At 43.9% G+C, this 17,672-nt stretch overlaps 1 protein-coding gene across 1 annotated transcript in view; it reads left to right on the top strand.

Annotated features, from left to right (window-relative positions):
* Positions 1-572: 572 nt before the first annotated feature.
* The window catches only part of cyp17a1 (cytochrome P450, family 17, subfamily A, polypeptide 1), a 33,045-nt gene continuing 15,945 nt past the window's right edge, over positions 573-17,672 (top strand). Inside the window, exons 1-3 of the mRNA XM_073026783.1 lie at positions 573-907; positions 14,360-14,498; positions 16,513-16,742. Coding sequence (XP_072882884.1) covers positions 596-907; positions 14,360-14,498; positions 16,513-16,742 — 681 coding nt within the window. The 5' untranslated portion in view covers positions 573-595. The remainder of the gene's footprint in view (positions 908-14,359; positions 14,499-16,512; positions 16,743-17,672) is intronic.

Here is a 17,672-nt window from a genome sequence, read left to right as displayed (position 1 = left end):
CAGAGGCAGTACATAAAAAATCTGTAAGTTACAATATGAAATAGTTTTTAAAATAAATAACAGGTGTGAAAAGAGAACTGCATGTTTTGGGAACAGATTCTTCCCATCAGCTATCCGAGTATTTTTGTAATTCATATTAATTTTGTCTTTATCCTCTACTGCTGGCACATAACAATAAGATTTTGCTTCATATAAGATATCTGTAATATATCTGATTGTGTTTTCTGATGGGGAAGTTAGCTCTCAATGTAGTGAGTGACATGTACTGTAACTTTACAACTGACAGTAAAATCCATCCTATGCAATTTGCGTTTGCCACTTTCCATTCTCAGCTTAGTTCAGTTCATATCATGGACTAGAGTAAGTCGGTTAGTGTTGCTCATTTGGAATTAGAGTGCCCTCTGCAGATGTAGTCTTCATTGAAATCTGGCTGGGTAACAAAAATGTTGAGATATGAATTAAGGCAAAAAGTCAAAGGCATATCTCCCCGCTGTTAAACTTCAAGGTGTTGACTCTCAGCTGTATAAAAGGGCTTTGGATTCTCCCTTTGATCCACTTGAGTCTGAGAAGATCCCAGTTCAGGCTTTTGGAGAAAATGGATCTGATTGTGACTACTCTGATCATTGCAGTTAGCTTTGTCATCTTATCTTTCACCAGCCTTTTTCATAAAAAGCCTAAGGTGGGAAAGCACCCAAAAAGTTTGCCTTCCTTCCCATTCATTGGTAGCCTGCTAAGCCTGAGGAGTGATCTTCCTGCTCACCTGCTCTTCCAGAATTTCCAGAAGGACTATGGCGATATCTTCTCTCTGATGTTGGGTCCTCACTACGTGGTGGTGATCAATCACTATAAGTATGCCAAGGAGGCCCTCATTAAAAAGGGCAAGGTCTTTGCAGGGAGACCCAAAATGGTGAGTTTTCATTGATAATTTTTAACAGGTATGTTATTAAATTCATGTAGTAGCCAATTATGTGACTTTATTTAAGCCAGCTTATGGGGTTTATGTCCACTTACCATTCTCTTGGAAGCGATTATAAATGTGATGTTTGTTTCAGAGAGATTTTAGATATTTTGTATAAAATTTATTAAATCCAAATTTCATCCATATGTAATATGTAATCTATTTTTATATTATGGAATAAAATTGCTTCAAGTCTTTTCGGGGAATAGCTAGCAGCTTTTCCGTGGTTCCACGTGCTGAGGAGAGGTTGGACAAACTTGGGTGGTTTTCTCTGGAGCAGTGGAGAATGAGGGGAGATCTGATAGAAGTTTATAAAAGATTATGAGTGGCGTAGATAGAGTAGGCAGCAGCATCTTTTCCCCTGGGTCCTATCACATTCCATTTTCTTCAGCCATTTTTTACTTCCACCTATCACCTCCCAGCTTTTGACATCATTCCCACTCACCCCCTATCCTCATGTGGTTCCACCTTTTGCTTTCCCCCATGTTTTTATTCCAGCTGTCTCCCCTTTACCCTGCCAGTGCTGAGACCCAAAACTGCCCCAGTTTATTTCCCTCCATCGACACTGCTCCCACAGCTGCTTTGTTTGGTGTTATGGGTCGTGTTAAAGACTGCCAGAGAATGGGATATAGATCATTTGCAGTTATGCTCAGAGAAATGGCAGATTGAGTTTAAGCAGGGCCAAGTGTGAAGCGTTTCCATCATCTGCAGAATCTCTTCTGTTAGTGATTTGTTACTCATCTGTGAAGTCTCTTTGAGTTATGCCTACCCTAAAGAATCTTAATTCTTTTCTTTGCCAGGAATTCAGTGAGACCTTCCCTCGCTGGTTCCCTTCTATGCCCCTTCACTCCTTTCATTCCCCATTCTGGCACCCCACTTACCCTTTCCCTTCTCCTCACCTACCCATCACCTTCCTCTTTCCCTTTCTCCCATGGTCCACTCTCCCCTCCTACCCTTTCCCTTCTCCTCATCTACCCATCACCTTCCTCTTTCCCTTTCTCCCATGGTCCACTCTCCCCTCCTACCCTTTCCCTTCTCCTCACCTACCCATCACCTTCCTCTTTCCCTTTCTCCCATGGTCCACTCTCCCCTCCTACCCTTTCCCTTCTCCTCATCTACCCATCACCTTCCTCTTTCCCTTTCTCCCATGGTCCACTCTCCCCTCCTACCCTTTCCCTTCTCCTCATCTACCCATCACCTTCCTCTTTCCCTTTCTCCCATGGTCCACTCTCCCCTCCTACCCTTTCCCTTCTCCTCACCTACCCATCACCTTCCTCTTTCCCTTTCTCCCATGGTCCACTTTCCTCTCCCATCAGATTTGTTCTTCTTCAGCCCTTTACATCTTCCATCTATCCTCCTCGCCCAATTTCATCTATACTTGCTACCTTGTATTCCTGAGAACACACATCGTAGCACAATAGTCTCTGTTTTATTATTTCCTACATTATTATTGCACATTGGTAAACAGTTATTGTGTATATTGTTATTCTATAGTTTATTATTAGTTAAGTCTGCACACTGCTAAGTGTGTTTTTAAATGTTGCTGCTGTAACAAAATAATTTCCCACTCGGGATCAATAACATATTTATCATCATTATTATTATCGTTCTCCTCCCTCTCCCCCCACCACCATCTTATTCCAGCTTCTTCCTTTCCAGTCCCAATGAAGGGTCCCGAAACATCGCCTGTTTACTCCCCTCCATAGATGCTGACTGACCTGCTGAGTTCCTGCAGCATTTTGTGTGTATCACTCTGGTTTGCCAGCATCTGCAGAAACTCTATGTGTTTAAAATGTGAAGTGTTGCATTTTTGGGAGATCAGACGTAAGGGAACAGAACATTGCTAATGCAGAACCCTTTGCAGTGTTGATGTGCAGATGAATCTTGGGCTCCAAGTCCAGAGCTCCGTGGCAGTGGCCGATAGGGAGGTAAGGCAGGAACCTGGCATGTTTGTCTTCATTAGCCAGGGCACTGAGTTCAAAAGTTTGGAAGTTACGTTGCAGCATCATAAAACTCTAGTTAAGCTGCATTAGAATTATTGCATTATAGGAAGGATGTTGATGCTTTGGAGAGGGTTACCAGGACACAGCCTGGATGAGAGGTTGGACAAACTTGGGTTGTTTTATCTGGAATGTCAGAGGCTGAGGGGAGACTTATCAGAAGTTGGTAAGATTATGAGTGGTAAAGATTGAGTAGGCAGCGGTATCTTTTTCTCAGAGTGGAAATACTGGAGGGCATGCAATCTAGAGGAGCGGGAGCAAGTTCAAAGGGGAAATGTAGGGCAAGTTTTATTTTGCACAGAGAGTGGCGGGTGCCTGGTATGTGCTACTGAGGATGACAGAGGTGTCAGAGGTGTTAACGTGCTCTTAGATAGTCACATCCTCCAAGAGGACCACAGCCTTGTCGTTGGGTTTGGAGGCTTGAGTGCCTCAGTGACCCGGTGAGTTATGTTGGCTGGAGTCAGGGCTTTATGTTTTGGCTTTTGTTAGGGTCACCCATGACAAAAAGGTCAAAGGGTAGAGGCCAGATTAAGAGTGATCCAATGTTCCTCCGGGTCTGGGGGTTCAGCTAACAACCCTGACTGGTAAAACAAACTTGTTACAGAAACAGCAATGAAGAATCCTTGTCCATCTGACGGACCTTGGACAGAGAAGCAGGACCTTCATTGCTGCCCTAGCTCTTCATTAGCTCCTGAAATACCAGATTTTCAATTGAAACACCATAGATCCTGTTTAAAGCAACACCCCACACAGCAAGATCATCAAACCTGCGAAATAAAAGAAATCATGTAAGCAACAAAAAACAAACAAATAATACACTGAACATTAAATATCAAACATCAATCTGCAGAATCCCTAAAAGGTGAGTCTACAGCAGGGTTCCCCAGTTAGCTTTCCACAAGGGCCAAATTATGTCAAGCATGCCAAGCCAAGGGCCAAAACGTCCAGGGTTGTTTTTCATTGCACCAGTAAGTTGTTATATGGGCAGATGTTGTTGTTGCTGCTGCTATTACCATTATTATTAATATTATTAGGAGTAGGAGTAGGAGTAGTAATTACGTAGGCCTGGGATTCTCAAAGCCTGTGTTCTGGGTCACACAAGAAAAAAAATGCACTCTTGAAACAAAATAACTCCAAAACCAACCATTTAATTATGACTCTAGCTATCACAATTGTCAGCTGCCACATTGAGAACTCATCTGGGACTTTAAAAATACGCACACACGCACGCACGCACACACACACACAAATATGCAGAGCAAGGAGGGATATGAAACTCGTGTAGGCCAGAAGGGATTTGTTTAGTTAGACGTTTAATTATTAATTTAGTTGGCTAGCCACAACACTTGGCCTAACTCTGCTCCTATGTCTGATGGTCTAACTCTGCTCCTATGTCTGACGGCCTAACTCTGCTCCTATGTCTGACGGTCTAACTCTGCTCCTATGTCTGATGGCCTAACTCTGCTCCTATGTCTGATGGTCTAACTCTGCTCCTATGTCTGATGGTCTAACTCTGCTCCTATGTCTGACGGCCTAACTCTGCTCCTATGTCTGATGGTCTAACTCTGCTCCTATGTCTGACGGTCTAACTCTGCTCCTATGTCTGATGGTCTAACTCTGCTCCTATGTCTGATGGCCTAACTCTGCTCCTATGTCTGACGGCCTAACTCTGCTCCTATGTCTGACGGTCTAACTCTGCTCCTATGTCTGACGGTCTAACTCTGCTCCTATGTCTGATGGTCTAACTCTGCTCCTATGTCTGATGGCCTAACTCTACTCCTATGTCTGACGGCCTAACTCTGCTCCTATGTCTGATGGTCTAACTCTGCTCCTATGTCTGACGGTCTAACTCTGCTCCTATGTCTGATGGTCTAACTCTGCTCCTATGTCTGACGGCCTAACTCTGCTCCTATGTCTGACGGTCTAACTCTGCTCCTATTTCTGATGGTCTAACTCTGCTCCTATGTCTGATGGTCTAACTCTGCTCCTATGTCTGACGGCCTAACTCTGCTCCTATGTCTGATGGTCTAACTCTGCTCCTATGTCTGATGGTCTAACTCTGCTCCTATGTCTGATGGCCTAACTCTGCTCCTATGTCTGACGGTCTAACTCTGCTCCTATGTCTGATAGTCTAACTCTGCTCCTATGTCTGATGGCCTAACTCTGCTCCTATGTCTGACGGTCTAACTCTGCTCCTATGTCTAACGGCCTAACGTTATGGCTTGTTCCTGTGATGATCTAGATTTGTTTCTTGTTTACCATATTGAATTGAAAATGGAATTTTGTAATATTATTTTGTTTCTAGGACAAGAGGGCATGATTTCAGGATTGAAGGATGTCCATTTAGAACGGAGATGCGGAGAAATTAATTTAGTCAGAGGGTCGTAAATCTGTGGATTTTGTTGCCACGAGCAGCTGTGGAGGCCAAGTCATTGGGTGTATTTAAAGCTGAGATAGATAGGTTCTTGATTAGCCAGGGCATCAAAGGGTATGGGGTGAAGGCAGGGGAGTGGGGATGACTGGAAGAATTGGATCAGCCCATGATTGAACAGTGGAGCAGTCTCAATGGGCCGAATGGCCTACTTCTGCTTCTATATCTTATAGTCTTATGGTTTCAATTCACTGGCATTAAGGCTGCACTTAAATCTGTTTGGGTTCCAATCTCTCCTTCAGAATTTCCTCTAACCTACAGATGTTTTTAAAAAATGGCTGGTGCTAGCTAATCACATTCATAATTAGCTTGGTCTTCTTATTTATTCTTTTCAATATCATTGACAGTGTCAGTCTGTCTGGCCCATGTGGACCACATGGACTCTCATCAAATCGACATCTTTATGGGCTGACCTAGCTTCCTCTTAAACGGATCTCACACTGAGTAGTGTGTCCACCTGCAGACAACATGCAACAGGAAACCTCAGATTATACGTGAGATGTACAATGAACTGCAACAGCTTAGTGATGAATATAGTTTGGAAAGGCTGGGACTTCCTTTTGAGCAAGGTTGAATTTGATAACATTTCATTCTAGACAGAATAAATAGAATGAGTTATTGTCCTCAGCAGGGTCTCAAGATCTTTGCAGTATACATTTAGAAGACAGGACAGTACAACAGAAAATGAGCCCTTTGGCCCATGATGCTGTGTGACCTGTATAAAACTACTCCAAGAGCCGTCTAAACCCCTCCCTTCCGCACCGTCTATAAACTACTGTTTTTCGTACATCCATGTTCTAGAATCTTTTAAATATCTCTATTGTATCAGCTTCTACAACTGTCCCTGGTAGGTGTCCAGGCACCCACCATTCTCTCTACAAAATACCTACCTCCTACATCTCCCCTTTGCTTTCCTCCAGTCATATTGAACAGATGCCCTCTGGTTTTGGCCATGGCCACCCTGGGGAAAGGACGCTCTTTGTCCATGCTATCTTTGCCTCTCATAATCTTACAGAGTATATGCTACCAAGTTGCCTCTCATCCTCCAGTGCTCCAAAGAAGCACTGTGTGCGTCCCTAGCGTGCACAGCCTTTCATCACATGACATGCACTCTAATCCAGGCGGTGTCCTGAATTGACAACCTGGACTGGGTGGAGGAGCAACACCTCATTTTCCGTCAGGGTAACTTCCAATCTAATGGCATGAACAGCAATTTCTGTAAGTTCTGGTATTTATTCCCCCTCCCCCTTCTCTCCTTTTCCAGCCCCATTCCGGTTACTCTCTCACCCCTTCTCTTGTCCTCACCTGCTCGTTACCTCCCACTGGTTCCCTGCTCCTTCCCTTTATTCCTTAGTTCACTATCCTCTCCTATTAAATTCCTTATTTTTCATCCTTTGACCTCCTCCGCCCATCACCTCCTAGTTTCTTACTTCACCCCTCCCCCCATTCACCCACCTGTTCCTTCATCTGGTCTCACTTACACCTAGTGTCTTCTACTACTTCATCTCCCTCCACCTTCTTATTCTGGCTTCTGCCCCCTTCCTTTCCTGCCCTGATTGAGGGTCTTGGCCGAAAACGTCAACTCTTTATTCCCCACCATAGATGTTGCTTGATATGGAGAGTTCCTCCAGCATTTTGTGTGCATTGTTCAAGATTTCCAGCATCTGCAGAATCTCTTGAGCCTAACATCTCATAAATCTCCTCTGCGCCCTCTCAAAAGCTTCCACGTCCTTTGTATAATGAGACAACCGGAAGTGAATAGAACCAAGTGAACAGACCAGAATTTTGTAGAGCTACAACATTACCTCTTGAACTCAAGTCTCCTGACCAATGAAGGCCAACAAGCCATTCATCTTCCTATCTATTCTATCAACTTGCATGTCAACTTTGAGGGATCTTAAAGTTTTTGGGAGAAGAGCGAGGAAAGAGAAGAGGAGGAATTTGCCTCTCAAGTGGGGTGGGGGCTGAAAGCGTCTCACTGGTGAAAACTGGAACCCTCATTACATGGATGTGGTTTCAGAAGATCTATGACCTAAAGGGCTAGAAGACGTGATTAAGCTTTCAAAGTTCAAAGTGAATTCATTATCGAAATATGTATATGCCACCATATACTGCCCTAAGATTTATTTTCTTGCTGGCATTCACAGAAGAACAAAGCAGTACAATAGAATCTATGAAAAGCTCAAATACTATACTTGTGATGGGCTGAATGGCCTTTGTCTATTTTATATTATAGTTATTCCGTGATCTCTAGACATTTGCTCTTCAATTCAGCTTTCCATTTAATGGAAAAAGTATATTTTCTAAGAGGGAAGCAATGTCATTGTAGGTAAAATACTGAAGTGTTAAAGATATGAATTAGATGTCACCATCACAGCTGGGGAATTTAATTTAACTTAGATGAGTAGATGTAGACTTCAAATAAACTCCAATCAGTAGTTAGTGATGTCTTTTAGAGAAGGAAATCTACCATTCTTATTTTAAAACACAACAATCCATTGTGTAAACACAAGGGATTCTGGAAATGTTGAAGAATCTTGGATGATAGAAAAGTGGAGGGCAGTGTGGGAGGGAAGGGTTATATTGATGTTAGAGTAGGTTAAAAGGTTGGCACAACATTGTGGGCCAAAGGCCTGTTATGTTCAATGTTGTAACGCAGTGTTGGAGGAACTCAGCAGGTCAGACAGCATCTACGGAGAGGAATAAACAGTCGACGTTTTAGGCCGAGATCTTCCATCGGGACGGGAAGGAAAGGTGGAAGAAGCCAGAATAAGAAGATGGGGGAAGGGGGAGAAGAAGGAGTACAAGCTGGAAGTTGATGGGTGAGGGGGAAGGTAGGTGGGTGGGGGAGGGGGGATGTAGAGAGTTGTAGAATCCTTGAAAGTGAATATGTATGAGCGTATTAATGTGCCTTTAGGTTACTGTCAGTAATGTACTGTAGATGTAGGGGCTTTGAGGAGAGGTGCACATCCCCAAAATTGCACTCCGACCCTTTAGGGAAGCAGCCATAGTCAGTGAAAATTGCTAATAAATCCTGAAAGGAAGTATAAAGTGAACAGGCAGGGGCTTTCCTGGAGAAACTCGGCCCCTTTACCCAATGAAGACTGACACAGAGCTCTGAATGGCAAGATTCGGCTCTCTGCAGCCGGCCAATTGTCAATTCTGAATCCAATTATTCTATGAATCAAAATATTTCAAAATAACATGGTTGACATAGTTATTTACACCATAAACTTCACTGAGTTCAGATCCTTCTGATTTTGCTTTCTAGGGGTATAAATACTCCTTCAGCCTGCTTAGCCATGCATTGAGATTGTGGCTAATCTCTCACCTAATTTCATGTAACGACCATTATCCCAGATCCTTTAATAAAGATTAGCTTCATCTGTCACATCTACGTTGAGGCAATAAAACACACAGTGAAACGTTGACTGCTCCTTTCAACGGATGCTGCCCGACCTGCTGAGTTCATCCAGCTTGTTTGTACACAGTGAAATGTGCCACTTGCATCAGCGACCAGCACAGTCCGATGAAGTGCTTTGACAGCTGCCAATGAGGGGTTTGTACATTCTCCCCATATCTGCGTGGGTTTCCTCCCACGTTCCAAAGACGTACAGGTTAGGGTTAGTAAGTTGTGGCCATGCTACATTAGCACTGGAAGTGTGGCAACACCTGCGGGCTGCCCCCAGCACGTCCTTGGGACTGTGTTGATTGTTGACGCACACGACGCATTTCACTGTTTGTTTCGATGTTTCAATGAACATGTGACAAATGCAGCTCATCTTTAGTCTTGCATTAGAGAATTCTACACATCAGCCACAATGTGTGTGTGGAAGTGCTCTTTGTTTAAACTTTCCCTCCTGAGTGAATGGACATCACTTCTCTCAATGTATGCTCTCAATTCTTATTAACATCTTCAAACTGTCTTTTGCCCTTCAACCACTATCAATATAGTTCCAGTCTGTTCAATCAGCATTGCAATTTAACTCTTGGAGTCCTAGGTCCAATCTGGTGAATCTATTATGATTCTTTCGAAGCCCACTGCATCCTTCCATAAGACGGGGCAGAATGAGGCCATTCGGCCCATCGAGTCTGCTCCACTGTTCCATCATGGCTGATTTATTATCCCTCTCAACCCCATTCTTCTGCCTTCTCCCCCTAACCTTTGACATTCTTGCTAATCAAGAACCTATCAACTTTAAATATACCCAATTGCTTGGTCTCCACAGCCGTCTGTGGCAATGAATTCCACAGATTCACCACTCTTTAGCTAAAGAAATTCCTCCTCATCTCTGTTCTAAAAGGACATCTTTTTACCCTGAGGATGTGCCCTCTGGTCTTAGACTCCCGCTCCATAGGAAACATCCTCTCCAGGTCCACTCATTCAGGCCTTTCAATATTCGATCGGTTTCAATGAGATTCCACCCCCTGCCATTTTCTAAGCTCCGGCGAGTTCCGGTCCAGAGCTGTCAAACACTCCCCTTAACCCTATAGTGCCAGGATCATTCAAAGTGCTTTTCTTATGAAGGTATCGGGATTTTTAAGCCACAGCAAAACAATTAATCTTTGTAATCTCCAGAATCTATGAACTTTTCAATATCCATCCAGATGTTAAAGTTCCTTGCACAAGCATTCCAAAATCACCTGTTTCCACCTTTATGGGAACCAGAGCGACAAAGGAACTCTGCAAGTCAGGCAGCATCTAGGGAAAGGGATAAACAGCTGATGTTTCAGTCCTTTCATCAGGACTGGACAGGACGCAGGCAGAAGCCAAATCAGATGGCTGGAGGGGAAGGATACATACAGGCAGGTGACAGGTGAGACCAGGTGAGGGGGAAGCTGGGTAGGCGGGGAGGGGGTATGAAGTGAGAAGCTGGGAGGTGATAGGTTGAATGGGTTAAGGGCTGAAGAGTGAATCTAAAAGGAGAGGACAGTGGACCACGGAGAAAAGGGACCAGAGAGAGGTGAGTGGAAGGGAAGGGGTGAAAGAGGAATAGAAGAAGAGAGAACGAAGAAGGGCCTTGTTTTTCATTTCGTGTGACTGGTCTCACACTGGTCTCCACAGATCTATTCGCTCCCGAATTGTCCATTTTCTATTCATAGATGAATTTTGTAATTTTCTGGTTTCACCTGCAGTGTATCTTGCCTCTGCTTCAGCAACGAACACGTTTATGTGGATTCCCATCCCATTATCTAAGTGATGAATACACAAAGTGAATAGACGAGACTCTAACACTGTCACACCTGCCAATCTGAGTACATGAATGTTGTTCATAAAGGATTTTGCTCATCCTTTTCCCTAATAAAAATCAATAACTTGCTATCAATTCTATGAATTTTTATCCAAGAGTGCCTCCTGTGGAGTTTTACTGAATGCTGTGCATTTTAGCAACATTCATGGACATTCCTCAGCCAGATTTGTTAGGAGTCACCTATCCTTTACCTCAGTGTCTATAGTTCTGTGACAGAGGAAGAGCTCCATTTTTAATATCAAAACTATACAAGTTTATTTACAACACATAGAAACAAGGCAATCGATATTTACAGGACAGTAGCTACACTCAGGTTATAATACGTTTACTGCTCATGGAAATCCCAGTGTGCCCGCCATGCTCCCTCTCCAAGGACAGCCAGGCACGGAGCACGGACGTAACCTCGGAAAAGCGTAGGCAGTCGGCCCAGGTAAATAGTTCAAAGCTCATCTCATTCAGTTGTTGAGTTGAGTCCAACTCTTCGTGGACGATAGGGCTTTCATGGTAGGATACGGAAGTAGATCGCCGGGCCTTTCTTCCGCGCAGATACTGCTGCTGCCCAGGTTGGGACCCGGCTGGGTTTGAACTCAGGATCACCTGCCTTGAAGTCCTGTGTTGATGCCACTACACCACCAGCCGGCCCAAGGAGGAGCTACTTAAGCAGTCATCTCCTGGTCGATGGCAGTGGCTGGTACAGCAATGTATTAAAGCAAATTCCAATGCATTTTTTCGTCTCTCACTCAAATACCTGCAAACTCTGTGTTACGGAGGGACTGCAGTCTGCATCTTGATTTTCTGTAACATGAAGCTATGTCATTTTGCCCAAACATCAGGATGTGCAGGCTGAAAAAATACGTTTTGTGTTTATTTTTTTCACGTAAGTACAATGACAGTGAAATTTATTTTGAGTCTTAAATCTTTTGAGTCGTAATTTGGAAATTTGATAGGAGCAAATTTCTGTAGCTCAGATTGATGTAACACAGGGTAACAGGCTGGAATACATTTACAAATCCATGCTGGGTTCTCTAGTACACAAAGCAATCAGTATACTTATAAAATAATTATGTGTTAACATATACTGCCTTGAGATTCACCTGCTTGCAGGCAGTTACTGGAAAATAAAGAAATACAATAGAATTTGTGAAAAACTATACATAAACCAAGACTGATAAACAACAAATGTGCACAAGAAGACAAACTGCAAATAAAAAAAATACCAAGAACATCTTAGAGAGTTTTTCGAGGAAGTTGATGAAAGCAAGGCAGTGGATGTTGTCTGCATGAACTTTAGCGAGGTCCCACTTGGGAGGTTGTCAGGAAGGTTCAGTTGCTTGGCATTCAAGATGAGGTAGTAAATTGGAGTAGGCATGGGAGAGTGGTAGTGGATGGTTGCCTCTCTGACTGGAGGCCTGTGACTAATGGAGTAACTCAGAGATCAGTGCTGGGTCTGTTTTTATTTGTCATCTATATCAATGACCTGGATGATAATGTGGTTACCTGGATCTGTGGATGACACCAAGTCCGGGGTGTAGGGACAGCGAGGAGGACTATCTGGGCTTGCAACAGGATCTGGATCAGCTGGAAAAATGGACTGAGAAATGGCAGATGGAATTCAATGCAGACAAGTGTGAGGTGTTGCTCTTTGTAGGACCAACCAGGATATGTCTTAAACAGTAAAAAGTAGAGCACTGGGGAGTGCAGTAGAACAGAGGGATCTGGAACTACTGATACATAACTCATTGAAAGTGGCATCACAGTTTGATCAGGTTGTAAAGAAAGCTTTTGTCACTTTGACCTTCATAAACCAAAGTCCTGAGTACAAGAGATAAGATGTTATGCTGAAGTTATGTAAGACATGTTTTTGTCTGATCTTTCTCGTTTATTTTGTGTGCGGGGGGGGGGAGGGATTCTTTTTGTTCTTTTTTGTAGGGGCGGATTTGGGAGTTGATGATCGTGCTGCTTTTCTTTTGTTTCTTGGTTTTGTGGCTATCTGGAGAAGAAGAATTTCAGAGTTGTATACTTTGACAACAAATGAACTTGAAACTTTGAGACGTTGGTGAGGCCAAATTTCAGATTCAGATTCAGTTTATTGTCATTTATAACCACAAATACAATGCAGTTAAAAATGAGACAATGTTCTCCGGAATGATATCACAAAAAAGCACAAAACAGACCACACAAGAAAAACCACATTACGTTTGGTAATCCCCAATCCAGAGTCCGGAGAGGCTGCTGCATATCGATATCGCGCTACCGTCTTAGCACGTTCCCCGGAAAGGAACTACAAACCCATCAGACAAATCTAAAGCTACAAGACCTACACAAAACCACATAGTTACATATAGTTATAGTTAACATATAGTTTCAACAGTGCAGACAATAACATAATTGATAAAAGACTAACTGACAAAAGACCACAGAATTATAACACATAGTTTCAACAGTGCAAAGCAATACCATAATCTGACAAAGAGCAGTCCATGGCACGGTTTAAACGAGACTCAAAGTCCCGTCAACCCATCATCTCACGCAGACGGTAGAAGGAAGAAAAACTCTTCCTGCCATGAACCTCCAGCGCTGTAGCTTGCCGATACAGCACTCTGGGAGCCCCGACCACAGCCAACTCCGAGTCCGTCCGAAAACTTCGAGCCTCCGACCAGCCCTCCGACACCGAGCACCATCTCTGCCGAGCGCTTCGACGCTGGCACCAGCTGCCAATCAACAGGCAAAGCCGAGGATTCGGGGCCTTCCTCCTGGAGATTTTCTGATCGCACAGTAGCAGCGGCAGCGAAACAGGCATTTCAAAAGTTTAACCAGATGTTCCTCCGTGCTTCACACGTCCGTCTCCATCAAATGAGGATTGTACACGGCTCCCTACTTGACAGATTACAGATATTCATTCCAAAGTGGCCACTGCGCGCTGCGTCACGCCACCATCTTGAAGTCATGATTTGAAGTATTGTGTGCAGTTTTGATTGCCCAGCTATAGGAAAGATGTAAATAAAGTTGAAAGAGTACAGAGAAAGTTTACAAGGTTGTTGCTGGGACTGGAGGACCTGAGTTATAAGGAAAGATTGAAACGGTTAGGACTTTATTCCCTGGAACCTAGAAGACTGAGGGGAGATTTGATAGAGGTATGCAAAATTATGAGGGATATAGATAAGGTAAATGCAAACAGGCTTCTTTCATTGAGGTTGGGTGAGACTACAACTAGAGGTCAGGGGTTAACGGTGAAAGGTGAAAGGTCTAAGGGGAACATGAGGAGGATCTTTTTCACTGAGAGAGCGGTGAGAGTGTGGAACAAGCTGCCAGTGGAAGTGAAGCATGCAAACTCAATTTCAACGTTTAAGAGAAATTTGGATGAGTATATGCATGGGAGAGGTATGGCAGGCTATGGTCCGGCAGCAGGTTGATAGGAGTTTAAATGGTTTAGCACAGTCTAGATGGGCTGAAGGGACTGTTTCTGTGCTATATTTTTCTATGACTCTTTAACTATAACATGAATTATAAAGGGTTGTGGAAACTGAGTCTGTAGCCAACCAACAGAAAACAGACACAATGGTCCTTAAATTTCTGTTATTTTTGGTCTCTTAGCTTTCCCCTTCTCTTCCACAGGAACAGCCAATGTTCTTTCCTTGCAGATGCAGTCCTATCCCCAATGGACCTGTAAGTTAAATATCAAAGTACGAGCTTCCATAATCTCCTCTCTTTGCTTCAGGTGACAACAGACCTCCTCAGCAAAGATGGGAAAGGCATTGCATTTGCGAGTTTCGGCCCAAGCTGGAGGTTTCACAGAAAGCTCGTTTATACGCATCTCTACGCATTTGGGAACCAGCTGGAGATTCTTGAGGAAACAAGTGAGTGTAAACGGGGCTCACAGTGTCTTGGTGTTGGCACTAGGAGATATCAGGACCACTGATCTGGATACACGTACTTTCACTGCCCTGCTGTCGCCAGACAACTGATTTCATGTGACAGTAAAGTTGATTCTGATGCTGCATTTCATCGCAGCAATAAAGATAGGTGACTTGTAAACTATTCAGCAGGTCAGTTAGCATCTGTGGGGAGAGAAAGTTCTGATGAATGGACATCGATATACATACATACACATAGAACAGTACAGGCCATTTGGCCCACGATGTTGTGCTGACCTTTTAACCTACTCCAAGACCAACCTAACCCTCCCTCCCACTTAGCCGTCCAGTTTTTCTTTCTTCCACGCGCCTATCTAAGAGTCTCTTAAATGTCTCTAATGTATCTGCCTCTCCCACCACCCTGGAAATGTGTTCCAAGTGTTGTCTAACCGGAGTTTTATAGAGCTTTGTCAATCTTCCAATTAATGAAGGCCAAAACACCATACGTCTTTTTAACTATACTATCAAGTCTATAAAAACAACAACTCTGTTTCTCACTCCACAGATGTTGGCCAACCTACTGTGAATTTTCAACTTTTTCTATTTACATTTCAGATTTTCAGTGACAGAAAATAAGCCTTATTTTTTGGTCCAGTTACCTTGTGGGGTGGTAATTTGGCTTCACAACAATCGAACAACTGAGTCTAAGGGTGCAAATCCTATCCGAGCTTTAAGGCCAAACAAAGTCAAACAGCCACAGCTGCGGGAAATCTGAAATAAAGGCAGAAAACCCAAAGTTCAAAGTAAATTTATTATCAATGTATGTATGTTACCATATACCATCTTGAAATTAATTTTCTTGCAGCATTAACAGGGAAAAAAGAAATATTATAGAGTTTATGAAAAACTCTACATAAACAGACATAGATTGACTAACAACCAAGGTGCAAAAGACAAACTGTGCAAACAAAAAAAATATTGAGAACGTGAGTTGCAAATAGTCTTTGACAAGTGACATTGTAGGTCATACAATCAGTTCAGAGGAGTGGTGATTGAAGTTATTCACACTGATTTAGGAGAATAATGAATATTCCTGAACTGGTGGTGTGGGGCCTAAGGCTCCTGAACCTCCTGCCCGATGGTAGTAGAGGGAATAGTGCATGGCCTCAATGGTGGCGTTCTTGATGATGAATGCTGCTTTCTTATGTGCCATTTAAATGCGTTTAATGGTGGGGAGGGATGGGCTCCATTGTCAGGACAGAAAAAAACAGGGTTTACTTTCTGCTGGTGGAGTGGATATACATCTCCTACCAAAGGAGGTGTAAGGTACTTCTTCCCTCCCCTAGCCTGCAGATCTGTGGTAAACTATGTATACCTGTCTGGACACGCCCCTCTTCTGACTGCTCCTGTGGCTCCTCCCACAGACCCCTGTATAAAGGCGATTGGAGGCACTGCTCCTCCCTCAGTCTCCAGGATGTCGTGGTCTCGTTTGCTGCTAATAAAAGCCTATCGTTCGCCTCCCGTCTCCGAGAGTTATTGATGGTGCATCGAGATCAACCTTGGGCAAGGTGTAGCACCTACTTAGCCCCCTGATCACTGTCACGTGAAGCCATGGGAGCAGGTGGTGGTTGGTCGTATGAGCAGCCGGTGCACATCACAACTCCTGGCTATGTGACTGCTGACACCAGGCAGACAATCTCTGCAGAGTACTGATAACGGCTGGGGTCACCCGTCTTGTAAAGACACTGTTCAGATGAAGGCTGTAGAAAAATTTGCCAAGAGCAGTCGTGGTCATGGAAAGTCCGTGGTCGGCTACATCATATGACACAGCACATAATGAGCGACCAAACTTTCTAAACCTGATCTCTCATTACTGCCTTCCTCTGCAATATTGCCCAAGATTTGCCAGTGTTCCTGTTTTATCCTGTGCCGGTCTGAATATCAGTAAACTCATTTGCAATAACTCTTTTACTAATACCATTATTCTTCTTTTCCTGGCCTGATTTGGCAAAAACAGTTCGCAAAGAAGCCACTTCGATTTGCACCAACTTTGAACAGCTTGTTGGCTCACCACTGGACATAATGACCGAGGTGGCGTGGTTTATCACAAACGTGATTAGCTTGCTATGTTTCAACTCAGCCCTCGCGAAAGATGACCCAGAGTTCCTGAAGGTCCTCGAGTATAAGCAAGGAATTGTGGAAAATGTGGGAGGAGACAACCTAGTGGACATCTTCTCCTGGCTACAGGTGTTCCAATCTCAATCACTATCTCCATCTCTTTACGCAAGATGTTCTTCCCCTTAGGCAGAGGCTTGGGCTCAGTGAAAACATATGAATTACAGTGGAGACCATACTGTTACAGTTACAGAAAAAGTGCAGTGCAGGTAGACAAATAAAATGCAAGGACCACAATGAGATACTGTAGACCGAGAGGGCGGCATGGTAGTGTAATGGTTAGCACAACTCTTTACTGTACCAGCGACCCGGGTTCAGTTCCCGCCACTGTCTGTATGGAGTTTGTACGTTCTCCCCATGACCGTGTGGGTTTCGTTCGGGTGCTCCAGTTTCCTCCCATAGTCCAATGACGCACCGGTTGGTAGGTGAACTGGTCATTGTAAATTGTCCCAGGTTAAATCAAGGGTTATTGGATGGCATAGCTCCAAGGGACAGAAGGGCCTATTCCACACTGTATCACAATAATATAAAAGACCCATCCAAGCCCATATAACAACAGGACAGAAGCTGTTCTTGAGCCTGTTGCTATATGTCCGCAAGATTCTGTGTCTTCTGCCTGGTGGGAGAAGGGATACGAAGGATTATCCCAGGTGGGGTCTTTGATTGCCAAGGCTGTGGGAACTGTAGATAGAGTCCAAGGAGGGGAGCCTGGTTTCCGTGATGCCCACAGCTCTCTGCAGTTTCTTGAGGTCACGCACAGAGCAGTTGCTACACTGAGCAGTGAGGCATCCTGATAGTTTGTTTGCTGTGGTGCAACTGTTGAAAAAAGGTGAAGGTCATTGGGAACATGCCAAATTTCCTTAGCACTGAACACAAAACGCTGGAGGAACTCAGCAGGCCAGGCAGCATCTATTGAGAGGAATAAACAGCTGACATTTTGGGACTCCTGATGAAGGGTCTCATCCCAAGATGTCGACTGTTAATTCCTCTCCATAGATACTG

Source organism: Hemitrygon akajei, chromosome 23 (genome assembly GCF_048418815.1).
Source record: "Hemitrygon akajei chromosome 23, sHemAka1.3, whole genome shotgun sequence".
NCBI classification, from domain to species: Eukaryota; Metazoa; Chordata; class Chondrichthyes; order Myliobatiformes; family Dasyatidae; genus Hemitrygon; species Hemitrygon akajei.
The sequence above is the reverse complement of the archived record's forward strand: the minus strand, read 5'-3'. Positions and strand labels throughout refer to the sequence as shown.